The sequence below is a fragment of the Sorex araneus genome, chromosome 5 (assembly GCF_027595985.1).
Source record: "Sorex araneus isolate mSorAra2 chromosome 5, mSorAra2.pri, whole genome shotgun sequence".
Classification (NCBI taxonomy): domain Eukaryota; kingdom Metazoa; phylum Chordata; class Mammalia; order Eulipotyphla; family Soricidae; genus Sorex; species Sorex araneus.
The window spans coordinates 48,586,660-48,603,686 of NC_073306.1; the positions used below are offsets into that span (position 1 = coordinate 48,586,660).

A 17,027-nucleotide genomic window follows, 5' to 3' on the forward strand; every position below is an offset into this window, starting at 1 on the left:
CCTCCATCCTACACACAGACCTCACCTGATCTTGGCTTCCTCTTGGTGCCTTTAACCTGTCCTGGCTTCTCCTAACCTCTCTGCACCACCTTTCCTGTTCAGACCAGTTTCCAATCTTGGGGAGGAAATCAAGTCACAGGGCACCCAGGGAAAACCTAGCCCCCTCACCCCCTGAGAACATTGAAGATGGAGGGGTTTCAAGACAACATAACGGCAGAAAAGTCAGCTCACAATTGGCCAAAAAAAAAAAAAAAAAGAATATGAGGTAGTTCAATCCACTTCAAATAGTTTTTCTCCCTGCTGATCAAACAACAAAAGGTATTCCTGCTGTGCAGACCCGGAGCTGCCGCTGACTTATCCCTGAGATTGCTCATGTACCTGAGAACACAGTGCAGGAATGAGGGCCTTAGATTAAAATACACAAAAATACAAAACCAGAATATTTATATTACGAAAAAAAAAATTAAAATGCACAAGATACGTCATTCGCACACAGCTAGTGCAGTTGGCATCCTGGAGAAGGTGGGACCACGGTGCAGCAATCCAAGGCAGCAAATAAATAAAATCATATTGGCCCAGAATGGGGAGGGAGCTTAGGAGCAGGTAGGTCAGCGCTGTTCCAGTCCCCCTTTGGCCTTTCATCACAATCCATGGCTTGGGACAGTTCCCAACACTCTAACCCAAGAGTGTTGGGAGGCAAGATGTAGAAAAAGCCTGTCTTAGCCCTGAGATTCCCTCCCACGGAATGCAGAAGCTTGTGGGTTGGGCCCATTAATCTGGTCTCTTGTCTGATCAATCTTTTCACTCTGGCATGGAAAATAGTTACACGGCCTTCTTTAAAAGGAAAACCACTTCCGTGTCCAGAACATTTCAAAAGCAAGAGATCCTGGGCATAGAGACTCAGATAAAGCATGCAGAGGGGGTCAGCCCCCAAAGCCCTCAGGTGCATTTAGACAGCGTGATTGGAGTTCCTTTGCCTCACCGCCTCCCCCCTGCCAAGAGAGGGAAGAGAGGGTGAAGCTCTGGACCCCGGCCTGAGATACGTACATGGCAGTGCCAGCTGCCCCCTGCCCACCCTGTTCCCACTTTCTCCTCTGCCGATTGATGCCTGCTCCTTGAAACTTGCTGATCGCAAAAGGATAACCCCCACCCACTGGCTCAATTTTGGGCCTCAGGCAGCAGGGCAGGGGAATGGATCTCCTCTTCTTCCTCCCGGAAGTAGGCAGGCTTCCCCTGGGAGCTGGGGGCTTGCTGGGCCTTCAGTGGACAGGAGGCTACCATATGGTTGATGCTCTGGCAGAAGTGGCACTTCTTGGGCTGGGGTGGCAGCTTGCACTCTTTGGCATGATGGTCTAGACCGCCGCAGTTGTAGCACCTACAGCAAAAAAAGATGATGCGGAGAAGCCATCAGGAGCCTTGTGCCCTGCCAGGACACCTGTGTTGTGCCCTAGGTCAGTTTCCAGAACCACTTTCCTTCCTGGAGACCCATTTCCCTGATTAAGAAAAAAAAAGTCTCTCCTCTAAATCTATTGTCTTAGATCAGTATCTTTTTGACCAAGGCCCCTTCTGACTATATTCCCTTCTGTGACCCCCATCCTACTAGTTCACCCTCTAGTCTCACACACACATGCAAGGACATCTACATCTACAAATTCCAATTTATTCAACTCTCCCTTGTGACCTCTGGTTGAAAAAAACTGGCTAGATGATCTTGAAAATACCAAAAATACTGAGGCCAGAGAGATTATTACAGGGGTTAACCTTGGCTCAATCCCCAAGAGTGAAAGAGTGACCCCCAAACAGAGCCACTCTGTGCACTGTGGATAAGGTCCACCTTCTCCTCTGCTCTCTCTCTCTCAAAAAAAAAAAAAAAAAAAATCAGCAAAATCAGTGGCTGAACAAATAGCAAAATAGCAGTATTCCTACATTAAAACAACAACAACAACAACAACAACAAAAACCCAACAAGATCAGGGCAGGGACACATGAGTTGCTTGTGGAGGCTTCAAGTTCAACCCTAGCACAGAATGGTCCCCTGGGTACCTCCAAGTATACCCTAAGCACAGCTGGGGATTATCCCCCAACAGCAAAATAAAAATATAAGTCATAGGGGCCAGAGCAATAGTACAATGGGTAGGGTATTTGCCTTGCACATGGCCGACCCAGGTTTGGTCCCCAGCATCCGGTATAGTCCCCTGAGCACTGCCAGGCCTGATTCCTGAGTACAGAGCCAGGAGTAACCCCTGATCATCTCTGGGTATAACTGAAAAAGCAAATATAAACAAACAAACAAATAAATAAATTATACGATAGCACAGTGGGTAGGGTGTTTGCCTTGTACATGGCCGACCTGGGTTCCGTTCCTCTGCCCCTCTCGGAGAGCCCAGCAAGCTTCCGAAATATCCCACCGGCAAGGCAGAGCCTGGCAAGCTACACACGGCGTATCCGATATGCCAAGAACAATAACAAAAAGTCTCACATGGAGACATTACTGATGCCTGCTCGAGCAAATCAATGAGCAACAGGATGACAGTGACAGTAACAGTGAATAATTAAAAAAAAAAATAGAGGGCCACAACCCCAATTTGGAACTTCAATATTGGGGATGAATAAGACTTTACCATAGCCCTTAAAAACTGTACCTGAGGGTTGGAAAATAGTACAACAGGTAGGGCACCTGCCTTGCATGTCGCTAACCCCAGGTTCTGTTCCAGGCATCCCATAAGGTCTACCAACCACACCAGGAGTTAAGTCCTGAGATGGCAGGATGTGGCCCATTAAAACTAAACAAAAAGCCCCAAACAAAAGAGAAATGAAAGGACTCAGACTCTATTACTGAATCCAGCAGTCAAGCGGAAAGAAGCCAACATTTGGAGACCTCCAAGTACAACACAAGGACCACCTTGTTCCCACCACTTATATTTTCACATAGAGCTAAAAATAAGCATGAGGTTGGTTTCTCTAGCCCTACTACGTAACTGTGCTAGAGCTCAGGAGCAAAGTTAAAGAAATTGCTATGGTTGGGGCTGGAGTGATAGCACAGCGGGTATGGCGTTTGCCTTGCACGCGGCTGACCCGGGTTCGATTCCCAGCATCCCATATGGTCTCCTGGCATGGCCAGGGGTAATTCCTGAGTGCAGAGCCAGGAGTGACCCCTGAGCATCGCTGGGTGTGACCCCAAAAAGCAAAAAGAAAAAAAAGAAACTGCTATGGCATCGCATGGCCCATCACTCTGCCTGCCCCACTGTCTCCCATGCAGGCAGGAAGCCATCCATCAGGTGTCGTTGGGACCACAGCCTTCATTCTAAGGCTGGCAGCCATGAGAATGGCATAAATGGGAGGCATGAAAGAATTGCTCCCCTATTAGCTCCCAGTAACTGCCGTCCCATCCTTACCTGTCTCCCTTAGATCTCCGCTTCTGCATGTTCTTCCCTTTGGGCCGCCTCTCACTTCCAATACAGAACACCCCACCAGGACCAGTAACTCTAATAGATTCCAGGCCCTTGGCGGACTTCTTAAAGGTGAATTCCACTGCCTCCCCCTCCTTCAGGCTTCGGAAACCCTCCATGTGCAGTTTACTCTGGAGGGAAAACATGGTAGATTTCAACATCAATCTTCATCATTATATCCCAAACAACAAAAACAGCGCATTGCCAACCAGGCAGCAAGAAGAGTGCAGCAACATTCCCTTTTTCTAAGTAAAGAAATTACAATTCAGACTGTGCTGGACCAATAGCACAGTGGGTAGGGCATTTGCCTTGCACACGGCCAATCCAGATTCGAGTCCCAGCATCCCGAGCATAGCCAGGAGTAGTAATTCCTGAGTGTATGAGCAGGAGTAATCCCTGTGCATCCCTGATGTGACCCAAAAAAAGCAAAACAAAGAACAAAACAAACAAAACAAAAAGGAAATTAGGATTCAGGGGACCAGAGCGATACTACAGCAGGTAAGCCTTACACACGACCAACCTGGGTTTGATCCCCGCCATCCCATATGGTCCCCTGAGCACTGCCAGGAATAATTCCTGAATGCAGAGCCAGGAGTAACCCCTGAGCATTATTATCAGGTGGACCCAAAAAGACAAAACAAACAAAAAACAGAAATTAAGATTCAGGACCAGAGAGACAGTACAGGAGGTAAGGCGCTTGCCTTGCATGCAGTTTATCCCACCCAGTACCCCAATATGCCCCCCAAGCCCCACCAGGAGTGATTCCTGAGTATTTTGGGTATGGCCCCAAAGCAAAAAAAAAAAAAAAAAGTGATTCAAAGATCATACCAATACCATGATCAAGAAACTTGCATTACTTCAGCTAAGATCACTATATAAACAGATGTCATATTCTTTTATCTGGAGGGGAGGAGGTTTGGGCCACACCTAGTGGTTCAAAGAGCTTAGCCCTCTGGGGGGTGGGGGGGATCTATAGGATACCAGGAATCACACCTTCAGTTAGCTGTGTGCAAGAAAGCATCCTACCCTCTATACTATCTCCAGTGCCAAAGGTTACTCTTTGCCCCTTTTTTTGCTCTTTAGGTCACACCCCAGCAATGCTAAGGGGTTAGTTCTAATTTTGCACTCAAAATTTACCTGGCGGTGATGAAGGGACCATATGGGATGTCAGGGATCAAACCTGGGTTGGCTGCCTACAAGTCAAACACCCTATCCTACCTGTACTATCATTCCAGCTCCAAAGGTTACTTAAGATAATTCCAGGTCTGAGAGGTAGTACAGGGGTTAAGGCCCTTGCCTTGGATGCAGCTATCCCCAGCACTCCTTTGCCAGCACACCATGTCATCTCTGAGCACAGAGCCAGAACAAGTCCTGCACACTGCTAGGTATGGCCCATCAGCCACCCACCAAATAAAGAGTTGAGATAATAAGATCAGAACAGAGAGATAGCACAGGGGGCCCAGGGAGGTGTTTAAGGTGCCTGCCTTGCATAGGATGGACTCCAGTTTGAATTCTTAGCACCACCAGGGGTCACTCCTGCCTGAGTACAGAGCCAGGAATAGCTCTAGAGCATTATCTGGTATGGCTAAAACCGTACCCTTGCTCGGTTCAAAAAAATATGACAGAATTTAAATAAGTAATTTACAGAAAAAATTGATGGAGGGACACATGTGATCAATGCTTCATTGGTTAAAAAACAGGGACCAGAGCATAGCACAGTTGGTAGAATGTTTACACATGGCTGACCTGGGTTCCATCCTGGGACCACATACAGTCCTGAGTAAAGGCCAGGAGTGATCCCTGAGCACAGTCACACACACTAGCACTGCTGGGTGTGCCTCCCCCCCAAAAAAAATGTGTCAGTAGATAGCTCAAAGGGCTGGAGCACATACTTTGCATATAGGAAGCCCTGGATTGTAATTCCCAGAACTGCACTATCCCCCAAACACTACAGGAAGTGACTACTGTGTAGCACCCAGCCCCAGCATCAATGGATGTGGCCCAAAGCCCAAATACACATACATGCTCCTCTGGTTCCAGCACCTGTAGAACCATATCACACACGACCAGTCTTGACAATGGCATAGATGGGGCTGGAGCAATAGCACAACGGGTAGGGCGTTTGCCTTGCATGGGGCCAACCCGGGTTCGATTCCCAGCATTCCCTGAGCACCTCCAGGAGTAATTCCTGAGTGCAGAGCCAGAAGTAACCCCTGTGTATCGCCGGGTGTGACCCCCCCCCAAAAAAAAAGACATAGAAATGGCATTAAGAGGGACTGGAGTGATAGCACAGTGGGTAGGGTGTTTGCCTTGCATGCGGCCGACCCGGGTTCGGTTCCCAGCATCCCATATGGTCCCCTGAGCATCGCCAGGAGTAATTCCTGAGTGCAGAGCCAGGAGTAACCCCTATGTATTGCCGGATGTGACCCAAAAATTTAAAAAAAAAAAAGGCATTAAGAAACCTCTGTTAGAGAGATACGAATCTCTTAAAGAGTTGGACCCCAAATTCCTAAGGAACATGGGTTTTGCCAAGAAGCGCAAGAAGGGCCTGAAAAAGATACAGGCCAACACTGCCAAGGCCACGAAGGCGTTGGTGAAGCCCAAGCAGGCCAGTCTTGTTATCACAAAGAACACTCACAAGCACAGTCGACCTTGCACATTGCTCACCCCAAGCTTGGGGGAAATGCTCACACCCTCATTGCCAAGGGTCTCAGGCTCTGCTGGCCAAAAACCAAGGTTGAAACCAAGGATCCAACCAAGGTCAAAGCCAAGTAATGAAGGCTAAAGCCAAGGCCTACAGTGAGACCCGGACAGCTGCAGCTCCAGCACCAACTCACGCTTCCAAAGGTGCCCAGGCCCTGGCCACGGCTCCCTAAGAGGCTCCTGTCTGCCAGAGTGAGTGTGCAAGGCCTGGTGCAACCTCTGGGCTGTTTCCAGCATGGGTCCTCCTCATTTTGTACAAATAAATCTGAGAGCAGTAAAGAAAAAAAATAAACACACACACACACACACACACACACACACACACAATGTATCCATTTTCAAAAGGTCTCATCAAGATCAGATTGTTAGTACAGTGGCTAAGGCACCTGCCTCATTTACTGACAGGGTTTGGTCTGACACCACATAGGGTACCCCAAGCCCAGTCAGGAGTGATCCCAGAACACAAAGCCAAAAGCCAGGAGTAGGAGTAATTTCTGGGAAACATCAGGTATAGCCCCAAAAACTAAATAAAAGAATTTAAAAAAAAAAAAAAAGGAGAGAGAGAGAGAGAGAAAAGAGACACAACTCATTAGAGAGGGAGATTTGGCAAGTACATGTATATGCAAGGCACGGTCCCCTAAAAGCTCCAAGTATATGTCCACTCCCCACCCCCCAAAATAAAATTAGCTCATAGTTCATTAACACATCAGTGGTGGCAGTGGCCTACAGGATCCTACCCAGTGTATATCAATTAACAAAGTGGGCTCAAGATTGAGAATGAGGCCTAACAAAGTGGGCTTTGCCTCTAGATCTGGCAGAAGTGAACTAATGCATGAAGAATTAGTATTTTATGCTCTATGGGAATGGCTCAAACTCTGGTGAGACATGAGCTTTAGCCTGAAGAGCTCCCCAACCCCTTATCATTTCAATTTAGATGAAGTTGGTTCATAGTATACATTCAGGAGTCAGGACTTACCCTGTGGGGAAGAGACAGAACAAAAATTAAGCTCCTTGCCTTACTATTATGGCACTGCCTATGGTTTGTCAAGCACTGCCAAGGGAGCACCCTGTACTTCCGAGCAGAGCCAGGAATAGCCCTTGAACCCCAGTGGATGTGCTCCCTCCCCCACCCCACACATATCCAGGAAATGACACATCCTGCTGGGACCAGGAATTTAACTCAAAAAGCTATGCACATGCCTTGCATGCAAAACACCAAGGTTCAGATCTTGTGTCTCCACCACTGAGGTTCAAATCTTGTGTCTCCACCACCAAACTCTGCATTTAACTGGAAGTAGCCCTAAGCACAACAGGGTATGCCCACCCCCCAAATAAACCACATCCTCAGCAGGAAATATAGTATAGCCACAAAGCTTGGCCAATCTAGGCTGGATCCCCGGCACCATATAAGGTCCCTAAGCACTGCCAGAAGCTGTGGGCCTCAAGTGGTCCAAAAACAATATATAGAAACTACATCCACTTCAAGAAATATTGGTTCTACCAATTTCTGACTACATGACCTTATCTAATAAAGGCTTTGGACCTTTTATAGTATGGGACAACAGCCTCTAATAAATATATAATGTGAGCACAGAAATAAAGAATTTCATGCATGCGGGACGAAAAAGACAGTATAGCAGGTAGGGCATTAGCCTTGTACGTGGCTGAGCGGGTTCAAACCCCAGCACTACACTGGTCCGCTGAAACCCACCAGAAGATCCCAAAGCAGAGCCAGGAATAAACCCTGAGGCACTGCTGGTAATGAACTAACTAACTAACTAAATAATAATAATAATAATAATAATAATAATAATCCATGTCCTAGTATTTGTAACTTTTGCTCTCCAGACCATCAAAGAATAATTAAAGTCAAGGAATCCCTTAACTTCTGGTTTTATTCCCATGCAAACAACCAAGGCTGTGAAAATACTCCCCACATCCCAATCTTTATGTGGGGAAAGTGATAGGGCATAAAAAGCAAACAAAAACACTGTAAAGAGGGGAAACACCCTTCCCCGTTGTGCACAAATCAGATTTGGCTTGCTGCTTACTGCGGAGAGGCCAGGGGCAAGCATGAAGGAAGCAGACAGGGGCCTGGCGTCAGGGAGCCCAGATCTCTGGCTGGGCTCGGGTTGTATCTGTGACCTGTCAGACAAGGGCTTGGAGTGGAGCCTGTTCCTCCTCTCTGAGCTGATCAAGAAAATGGAGCAGAAACTAATTTTATGGAGGTGCAGTGAGGTTTTATGCATGAAAAGTAGTTAACACGTTGGCTACCACACATAAATCCTCAGCAAGCGTCAATTACCAACCCTTCAGCCCGGAGCTGGGCAGGGTGACTGGTGAGAAGGAGTGTCAGGGAAGTGAACATTTAACTCTGGCTTTTATCACTCCATAGCTGTGGAAATGCCAAGAAAATCCTCAAGTTCCAATGCATATTGCTTAAGGCTAGGCTCTCCCTTGCCCCTTCCCCCCCCCCTCCACTGGGAAAGGCAGGTTCAGAACAAGAATTGAAATGCAAAGGATTAGAATTAACGGATCCTTTCAGGCCACTCTCTCCACCAGAGCTCAGTTTGACCTTCAGAGAATTTTTTTCAAAAAGAAAGAAAAAAAGCAATCCCCTATAACTACCCAAACCCGGCAGTTTCCTGGCCAGAACAGGTCAAGATTTCCCCTGGTGGTCTCAGGGGGAGGCGGCCTGCCCTCCACCCACCCCTCTGCACATAGTTGGAATTCCTCTCTTATCAGCTAGGTAATCAGCGTGCAGCCGCCCTCGGCCAGCCTCACAGGCCTGCAAGCAGAAAGGAACCAGGAATTTCTGCTACCACCCCACCCCGCCCCCAGCCACACACAAAGCCGGCCCGCCCCTCGCCCCTCTCCCAGTCCCCTCCAAAAAAGAAAAGGCCTGGGGGGGAGGGGCAGGGCTTGAGCTCCCCCTGTAGAGCCCAGCCCCAGGAAACAAAGAGTTGACACTGGTTGGTTCTGGTGGTCAGATTCCTGGAGTTCCAGAGGCTCCAGCTTCTGACACTACCACCCCCTGCCCCCACTCACACACATTCAAAACATTCATCAGTTCCTTCCTCTCCATGTTAGGTTTATGGTCATGGTGAGAGAAATGGATAGAGTCACCACCTTTCTTCCTCAGTTATGCTTGCAGGGCCTGCCAAAGTCACCGCCAGCTCGGGCCAGGCCCCTCACCCTGCTGGGATGGATGGAGGGAAGCATGGAGCAGAAGCAGAAGCAGAAGCAGAAGCAGATGCAGACCCTGCTCCCCATCTAGTGCCCCTAGGCAGGAACCTGAATTGGTGTGACTTACTTAGATAAATTAATTTGGAAGGTGAGCCAGTAGGGTCCCACTGAATCACAAGAGTAGCAGGTTAGCAAGATTTTCTTCCCCTTTAAGAGGGTGAGGGGTCAGAGAGCAGAAAAACCAGGCACCAAGCCCAGTTAAAGCACTTGGGCTTCTCTCCACTGCCCACCCAACTTTCTCACACACCGTAAGGAGGTCTTAGTTGTTGACAACTAGGAGGACTTGGTGGGGGCGCGCATCAACCAGAAGAGAACACACAGGCCTGTGTTTCTGCTTTTTTGCTGTGTGGACACTCCCTGATGTAAGGACCTTAGACCCAGCTCGCTGGGTATTAGGGAAGGCCGGAAATGAGCGACCTGCCCTCTCCCCAGGAGAGCTATGGAGCTATGCTTTGGGCTCAGGGATCATAACCAGCATTTCCTGGCTTTCCTGCAACACCCGGGGCCACTGTTCCAGTCGTACACCAACATTTAGGGGAAAAAAAACAAAACACATTCTCTACTGTCCAAAACTACTAATACAAATGAGCACCTACAACATTTTACAGGTTATAACACATTTATTCCTCACACCACATCTGTGAGGTGTCTGTTAGCTGATGTGGCAACTCTATGAATCCGGAAGGTTGGGGGGGGGGAGGGTTAAGCACTTGGCCCAAAGTCATAGAGACACAACTGTGCTAATGAACCAATAGTTAACACTGTGTAAACTCCCTAATACACACACACACACACACACACACACACACACACACACACACACGATTGTGCCAGAAAGATAGCATAGGCATGGTCTCCAGCATTGCTGGCTGTGACACTAAAGCCGTCCCCTTTTCCCTGAAAAAGCAAGCAAGCAGATAAAAGTCATCTTAACGATTTGATTCCAACCTGAGCTTAATTCCTGGAGGCAGAGTTTGGTAGGGGTGAGGAAAACAACCTACCAAAGCAGTTTATTTGCTGGGTATCTGTTTCAGGTGGGCTGGGGGAATGAGATACACCAAACCACACGGTAGCTCAGACACAGCCGCGACACCCAGCACCTGCCTGAAACCTCCCACTAGATGGCGCTGCTCATCAGCCTATCTGAACAAAGGCAGCCAGGAGGCTGGAGGGAGAAGTACCAAGATTCAGATCTATGAAACCCCAGATCCATTCAACTAAAACCCAGACTTATCTCTGAAATCAGCAGTACAGGATCTTCTCCCTTGTCTTCCGAAAGGTGAAATTTTCAGGGACCAAACTCAGGAGGCACCACCTCAGGGTGGGTCCTATTAAGGAGCTAATTTCTCATCTGGCTCCACTAGCTCAGAAAAGGGTCTTGAATATTTTGAAGTCAGATACCCTTTCTTGGAGTTGTTTAGAGAAGCCATTTACTTTCCTTTGAGAAGTCAGAATTCAATTTCTGATGGGCTCTTCTTATAAAGTTTTCTCCTCCAACCCCCTAGGACCTCCCAGTTTCAGCAGAGATAGTTAATCACGCCTGCAGGAAGGGGAAGGCAGAATAGATTTAGCCTAAGGCAACTTCTTTTAAAAAAGAGGAATTCAGTAGGATGGAGTATAATTTGATTAGGAATATTCAAGAAACCTTGCTCTGGGGAATGTCACTGAAAACCACTCCCAGGCCAGCTTTAAAGTAGAAGTTTCTTCCTACACTGGAGAAAGCCTGGGACTGTCTAAGAAGCAAGCCTAGGACTGTCTAGGAAGCATGTGTCCTTAGAAAGGTGCCACAGCAGAAGAGCAGCAGCAGTAGCTAGCACCACTACATACACACATGCACACACGCACGCACACGCGCGCACGCATTTCTGTACCAGATTCCCCGGTAGAGTCAATCTCTTTTTGCCATCTGCTCTTTCCTGTAAAGATGGGATGAAATGACTAGTGCCTGATCAAGCCAAATGGCTTCTAGAACAAATAAATACTCCATGAAGGAAAAAAGGATGTCATGTGGCTCAATACCCTACTGTAATCCACTAGTGTTCATTCAGACTTTCCTGATGCATTTCCAAACCCCTAGGCAACAATCCAGAAAACAGTCTAGGTAACTTACTCTCCCCAGCCCTTTCCAACAATTATTAGCATGCTTCTGCTATGGAGCCCTTAGTTTTTCCCAGTGTATCCTTTAGTCCCTCAGTGTATAAGTGTGTGTACCACTAGAAAATTAATCAGCAGGTATAGCTATGCCCTCTTCAAAAGACCTAACAGTTTGGGAAGGTGATGACTAGTATATCATGACATGAAGCAAGGAAAGAGACTGTCCAGGTTAGGTCCAGAAACTAGACAGTAGGCAAACCTTTTATTTTCTTCCCTTCTTTCCCAGCTGATCCAAACTTCCTGGGATGATGTTCCCCCACCCACAATCATCCTTAGCAGAAAAAGGGGGGCAGGACATGTGGCTAAAGCAGTTTCAAGGATTTCAGTATTGAAATCCCTGTGGTTCAACCTTTTCTAAGTCCGTGAGTACAGCATTTTAGCCTACATTAAATACATTTGATTTCTAAGAGCCTGTGGGAGAAAAATGGAGTTTTTCCCCCTTAGTTTTAAAGTAAGGCAATCTTGGGGCCAGAGAAATAGTGGTAGCAGATAGGGTGTTTTTGCCTTGTAAGCGGCTAAGCCAGGTTCAATCCCATAAGGTCCCCTGAGTACCACCAGGTGTGGCCCAAATAGAAAAAAAAAAATTTAAATGCTACAATCTTGGGGATTTGGAAGTTAAACTACTGGGAGGGAAGGAGGAGGGGCAGTCCAGTGCAGCAGATAAGAAGCTTGCCTTGCACGCAGCAGACCCACATTTGATCTCCTACACCACATATGGTTCCCTGAGCCCTGCCAGGAGTGAACTCTGAGCATAGCCAGGTGTAGTCTTAAGTTAAACAACTCAATAATTAAAAAGATAAAAGGATAGAGGCATTGCTGAGGATTAAACACAGGTTCTCACACTCCTAGGCAAGTGTTCTACTGTGGAGGCACATCCCAGGCCCTAAGCCTAACTTCTCAACTAATCACAAAGACGTAAGAATTCTAGGTGAATCTCAGGAAAGAGACTACTGGGGCTGGAGAGATGGTAAAGTGGGTAAGATGCTTGGCTTGTGGGTTAGTTTTCTTTTTTTTTTTTTTTGTCTTGCCATACCCAGATGTGGTCAGGGCTTACTCCTGGCTCTGTGCTCAGGGGGGATCATTCCTGGCCAGGTCCTTGGTTCAGGGACATGTTATGGGGTCCCAAGGATCAAACACAGGTCAGCTGCATGCAAGTCAAACACTCTTTTCTGCTGTATTATTGCTCCAGCCCAAAATGTTTGCTCTGCACAAGGCCAACCCAGGTTCAATCCATGATGCCCAATACAGTCAGTCCCCAAGCCCACCAGGAGTGATCTGACCACAAAGCCAATAGAGTAAGCCCTCAGCACTGCTGATTGTAGCCCCAAAACAAAACAAGAGACTACACAGTTGTTCTTGCTCCAGCATTCTCTGTATTAACTGTCGCTCAATCAGGGATGTTTCGGACACTGTCAGGAGACAATTTCGGTTGTCACAACAGCAGAAGGCCCAGCATGAGAATTATCCCAACAAAATATGTCTAAGTGCAAAGTTTGAGAAACCCTGATTTTCAGGCTCACCATCTGCTATTATGATTCTTAATTTCTCCTAATCATAAGGACAGGTGGAGAGCCCTCCCTGTTCAAAGACCCCTTCATTCCATTGCTGAGGATCGTTATTAAATGTTTTGCTCTTTGATAAAGATATTTTGGGGCCTGAGAATGGAAAGGTTTTTTTCTCCCACTCCTCCTGGAGAACAGTTTGTTTTGAGAAGGGAACATGTAGGGATAATAATGAACCAAACAGACCCACGGTTGGAATGGGGAAGAAAGTACTGAGGGAGGGCAAAAGTGAGTTAAAGACTTGAATACAAGTGATCCAGGTATCATCCCTGGCACCATATAGGATGCCCTCCCCACGCCTTCTGAGAGTCACCCAGACTCCCAGAATGGCTGGTTGTGGCTCAATAAACAAAAGAGAGAAAAGAGAATGGGGCTCCCTGGTGTCCTCAGGATAGCCAGCTTTCTCACCACCCCACCATCGGCAGCAGCTGCCATCAGGAAGATTTCTTGTTAGATATCTTACCCCCTTCTGCACTTTGGGAACACTACCCCCACCCTGGGGCAATTTTTAGGGACATCCCTGCATTGATTTACATTACAGATTTCCAGAGAGATTTTCCAGATTTCTGCAAGACTGGAACTACTAGTTAACTTATTGCTAAAGTAGGGTGTGAATTGAGCCCTGGCAACGTCCAAAATAAGTAACTCAGAGAATTTACAACAGTCACCATCACCAATGTTAGGAAGAAAATTTTTTTTTTCCTTAATCCCAGTGAACTCCTTTGAACTGTGGAATGTTCATACTAAGACCCTGAAGTTAGCTCACACTCAGTCTGCCCATCTGAAATGCTCCTCTCCCCAGAACTGACACTCCCGTTTTCCTCTCTGACATCCAACAGTTTCCTATTGCTTCTCACCCTCTGAAAAGCTGAGGCACAGGTCCATTTGCTCAGGAAAACCTTCCTGGGCTTTAGTTATCACCCAAGACCCCACAGTGATGAGGGGTAACATCTCCAGAGGACCCTCCTTTGGTAGCCTTAGGAAGAGACCGCTGTGCTGGACTCTTACTCTCCCAACCTCCCAAAGTTGGGGAAGGTCCGGTCATCTCCAGACCAGGAGAGATTTTAATCTCTTTGTGATCAGATAAATGGGAGAGTGGGGGAGATGGCCGCCCCGCTGAGGAGGGCCATTCAAAGCTGGTTCCTGTAATAAAGTGATTTAATAGATCTAAAGAGGCCAATTCCCTTCTTTCTCCCACAATTACTTCCTGTGGGTTATCATTCACATATGTAAATGAGGCAGGGAGGGGGCAAAGCCACCAGCCAGAACTGGATGTCGGGTGAGAGATGAGGGGGTGAGTGGGGGGAGGACTGGGCACAGCAAGGGGGCAGCTAAACGTCCCTTCTGACAGATGTTCCAGTAGCCTAGTGACTCCCACGTTTCCAATATATGAATTGAGTATGCCCAAGTGCCCACATGTCTCTCAGGTTTCCACTCAGCCACTTCCCCGGGTGCAACAGACTTCCCAGTGGCCTGCAGCCCGGGACCAGTCCACCCAGCCGCTCCGGTCCACCCCTCCCCCTCCAGAATACCATCCCTGCGGCTCCAACCCTTAATCCCCACATCCTCCTTCCCCCTCCCCCACAGCTCCCAGAGCCAACCTCCCCCAAGTAACCCCTCCCTGCCCGGTTAGGGTGTCAACCTCTGGCCGGGATTAGCAATTTCTCCTTTCCAGGTCCTGCTACAAGTCTCCTAAGGTGCCCGGACGCAGGGGCCACTTCCTTTCCATGGTTGTTAGCGGTGGCGGGTGTGCCGGGACCACCGGAATGGAGAGAGGAAGGGGAGGCCAGGGCGGAGAGAGCACTGAAGCCTCTGGCTCCTTGTTTGAGGTTGGAATGTTAGGAGGACAATCAATGGCTGTCTGGGGCCATAAATGCCAGGCTGAAAAGGACTGGAGGCTAGCCTCCCTCCACCCCCTGCCCCGCGACACTGAATTTCACCCCCACTGGGCTACCCTGCAGTAACTGAGAACTTGGGGTTGCTCTCTGACTCCCTCCAAGCCTGCTGGTGTAGGAATCTGAGGCCAGGGAAACTTCTGGGCTTTCCCTTCCCTCGCAGAAGGAGGACATGAAGAGGCAAGGGGGGGCAACTGCGCCTGAGATCCTGTAGCCCCTACCCCAACACTCCAAGAGCTGCCAGGCCCAACATGAGCTCAGGACTTTGAGAGAGTTGCGTGGCCACGAGGGTGTGGAAGCATGACTGACTTAGTGGCTACACGCTCTCACGCCCCGCTTTGGATCCCAGGCCGCTGCCCTCCTCTGGCCAAAAAGCTATTCTCACTCGGTGAAAGGCGGTGGGCGCTCAGGGCCCAGCTCAAGCCGGCATGTGCTTCCCTGGCCGGCCAGCCCGCCCTCCCCCCACCGGCAAGCACAATACAACCTTAGTTTCTGCCACATGGGGTCACCTCTCTGCCCCCTGCCCCCTTCCCAGGGGAAAGAGGTAACAGACACGTGGTAAGCCAGAGGGGTTCCCGGAAGGGGCTGGGGGCTGCTGATAACCGGCGCCGAATCACTCACATCCCGTCGGAGTTCGCAGCGACTCAGAACCGGGGTGCCCCTCGCCTGATGCGCACGCACGGATCGGGGCCCTCACCCGCGAGTCCGTTCGCCCACCTTGAACCCGCGTGCCACCGTCCCCTCCCCGCATCCACGTTACCGGAATCGCTCTCACCTGATGCACAAAGACGTCCACCGGGGGGTCGAGCGCGACCCCGGCGCGGGCGGTCATGGACAGGAAGCCGAACCCCATGCGCACGTTGAACCACTTACAGATGCCGGCCCCGTGCAGCAGCTGCGGCTCCTCCGCCGGCCGGGCCGCGTCCTCCCGCGCCTCCTCGGGCGCCTTAGCGCAGCCACCTGGAGAGTGGGAGGGCGCTCAACTATTGAGGGGGTACGGAATCACAGGGCCCGCTCCAACGCCCGGCCGCGAGAGCCCAGCGTCCAGCCGGCGGCCGGACACCCCGGGGCTGCCGCGCTCAGCAGCCGGCGAGGAGTGACTTGTGCTGGGCAGGGAGAGAAAAGACCTCGCCCGGGCTCCCCGGGCTCACGCCGAGGCTGCCGGTGCCCCGAAAGTTTTACTCCTCTTCCCACAACACGTTGCCCCGAGACAGACGGTTCGGGCAGGCCCCTCCTCTACACCGCCCCCACCGGCCCCCGTTAGCCGCCCCGGCGCGGACGCCGCTGGGACCCCGGGGTTCCTAGCTCCAGAGAGGGTCCCTGGAGCTGGAGGCCGCAGACTTGGTGGGGGGGGTCCTGCGGCCAACCGAGGTAACACTCCCCCTCCTCCCGCTTATGTGGCTCCTGGGCGCCCCTGCAGCCTGAGGTATCCCGCTAAATCCCGAGCTCGAACCTGCAAACTGCTGGTTTGACACAGAGCCCATGGTCGTCGGCTGAGCCCGCGGCCCCGGGCCCTAGGTCGGGCGGCTGCTGGCCCCAGAGAAGTCCGGAGGCAAAGGGGTGGCTCGGAGAAGAGGCTGCTACATCTTCCCCAGCACAATAGCGGTGGGAGGGCCCACGGCTTTTCAAAGGCTCCCAAATTCTAAAAGACAATGACCCAACCCCCCGCGGGCAGCCCCCTCCCCTCCCCTCCTGCTTTCCCCTCCCTTTCCCTCCTGCTCCAGCTCCGGCCCTCCCCCACCGCTGCCGTCTCTGACACCTCTGGGGTGTCCCTTCTCAGAACCTTGAGGTTTGACACCCCCTCCCCACACACACACACACATACACACACGCACACACACACACACGCACACACACACATGTGGAGATGGGGGCCCTCCGCCTAAGAAGTCTTGAGTACCCTGGAATTTGGGATCCGGCTCTTTAAAGACTCAGAGGGGGGTCCCCGAAGCAGCATACAGGTGGGGGGCTCTTGGGGGGTTAGTTTTAAAAGCATGTGACTGCTCCCATACACACTC

General features: G+C 49.9%; 1 protein-coding gene across 1 annotated transcript; it reads right to left on the bottom strand.

Moving 5' to 3' along the window:
• Positions 1 to 1,158: 1,158 nt before the first annotated feature.
• LIN28A (lin-28 homolog A) lies at positions 1,159 to 16,493 on the bottom strand. The gene is made up of 4 exons (XM_004603711.2): positions 16,463 to 16,493; positions 15,785 to 15,969; positions 3,396 to 3,580; positions 1,159 to 1,375 (listed from the first exon to the last, which is right to left on the bottom strand). The coding sequence occupies exons 1-4, from the start codon at positions 16,491 to 16,493 to the stop codon at positions 1,159 to 1,161; spliced, it is 618 nt and encodes a 205-aa protein (XP_004603768.2).
• Positions 16,494 to 17,027: the final 534 nt, after the last annotated feature.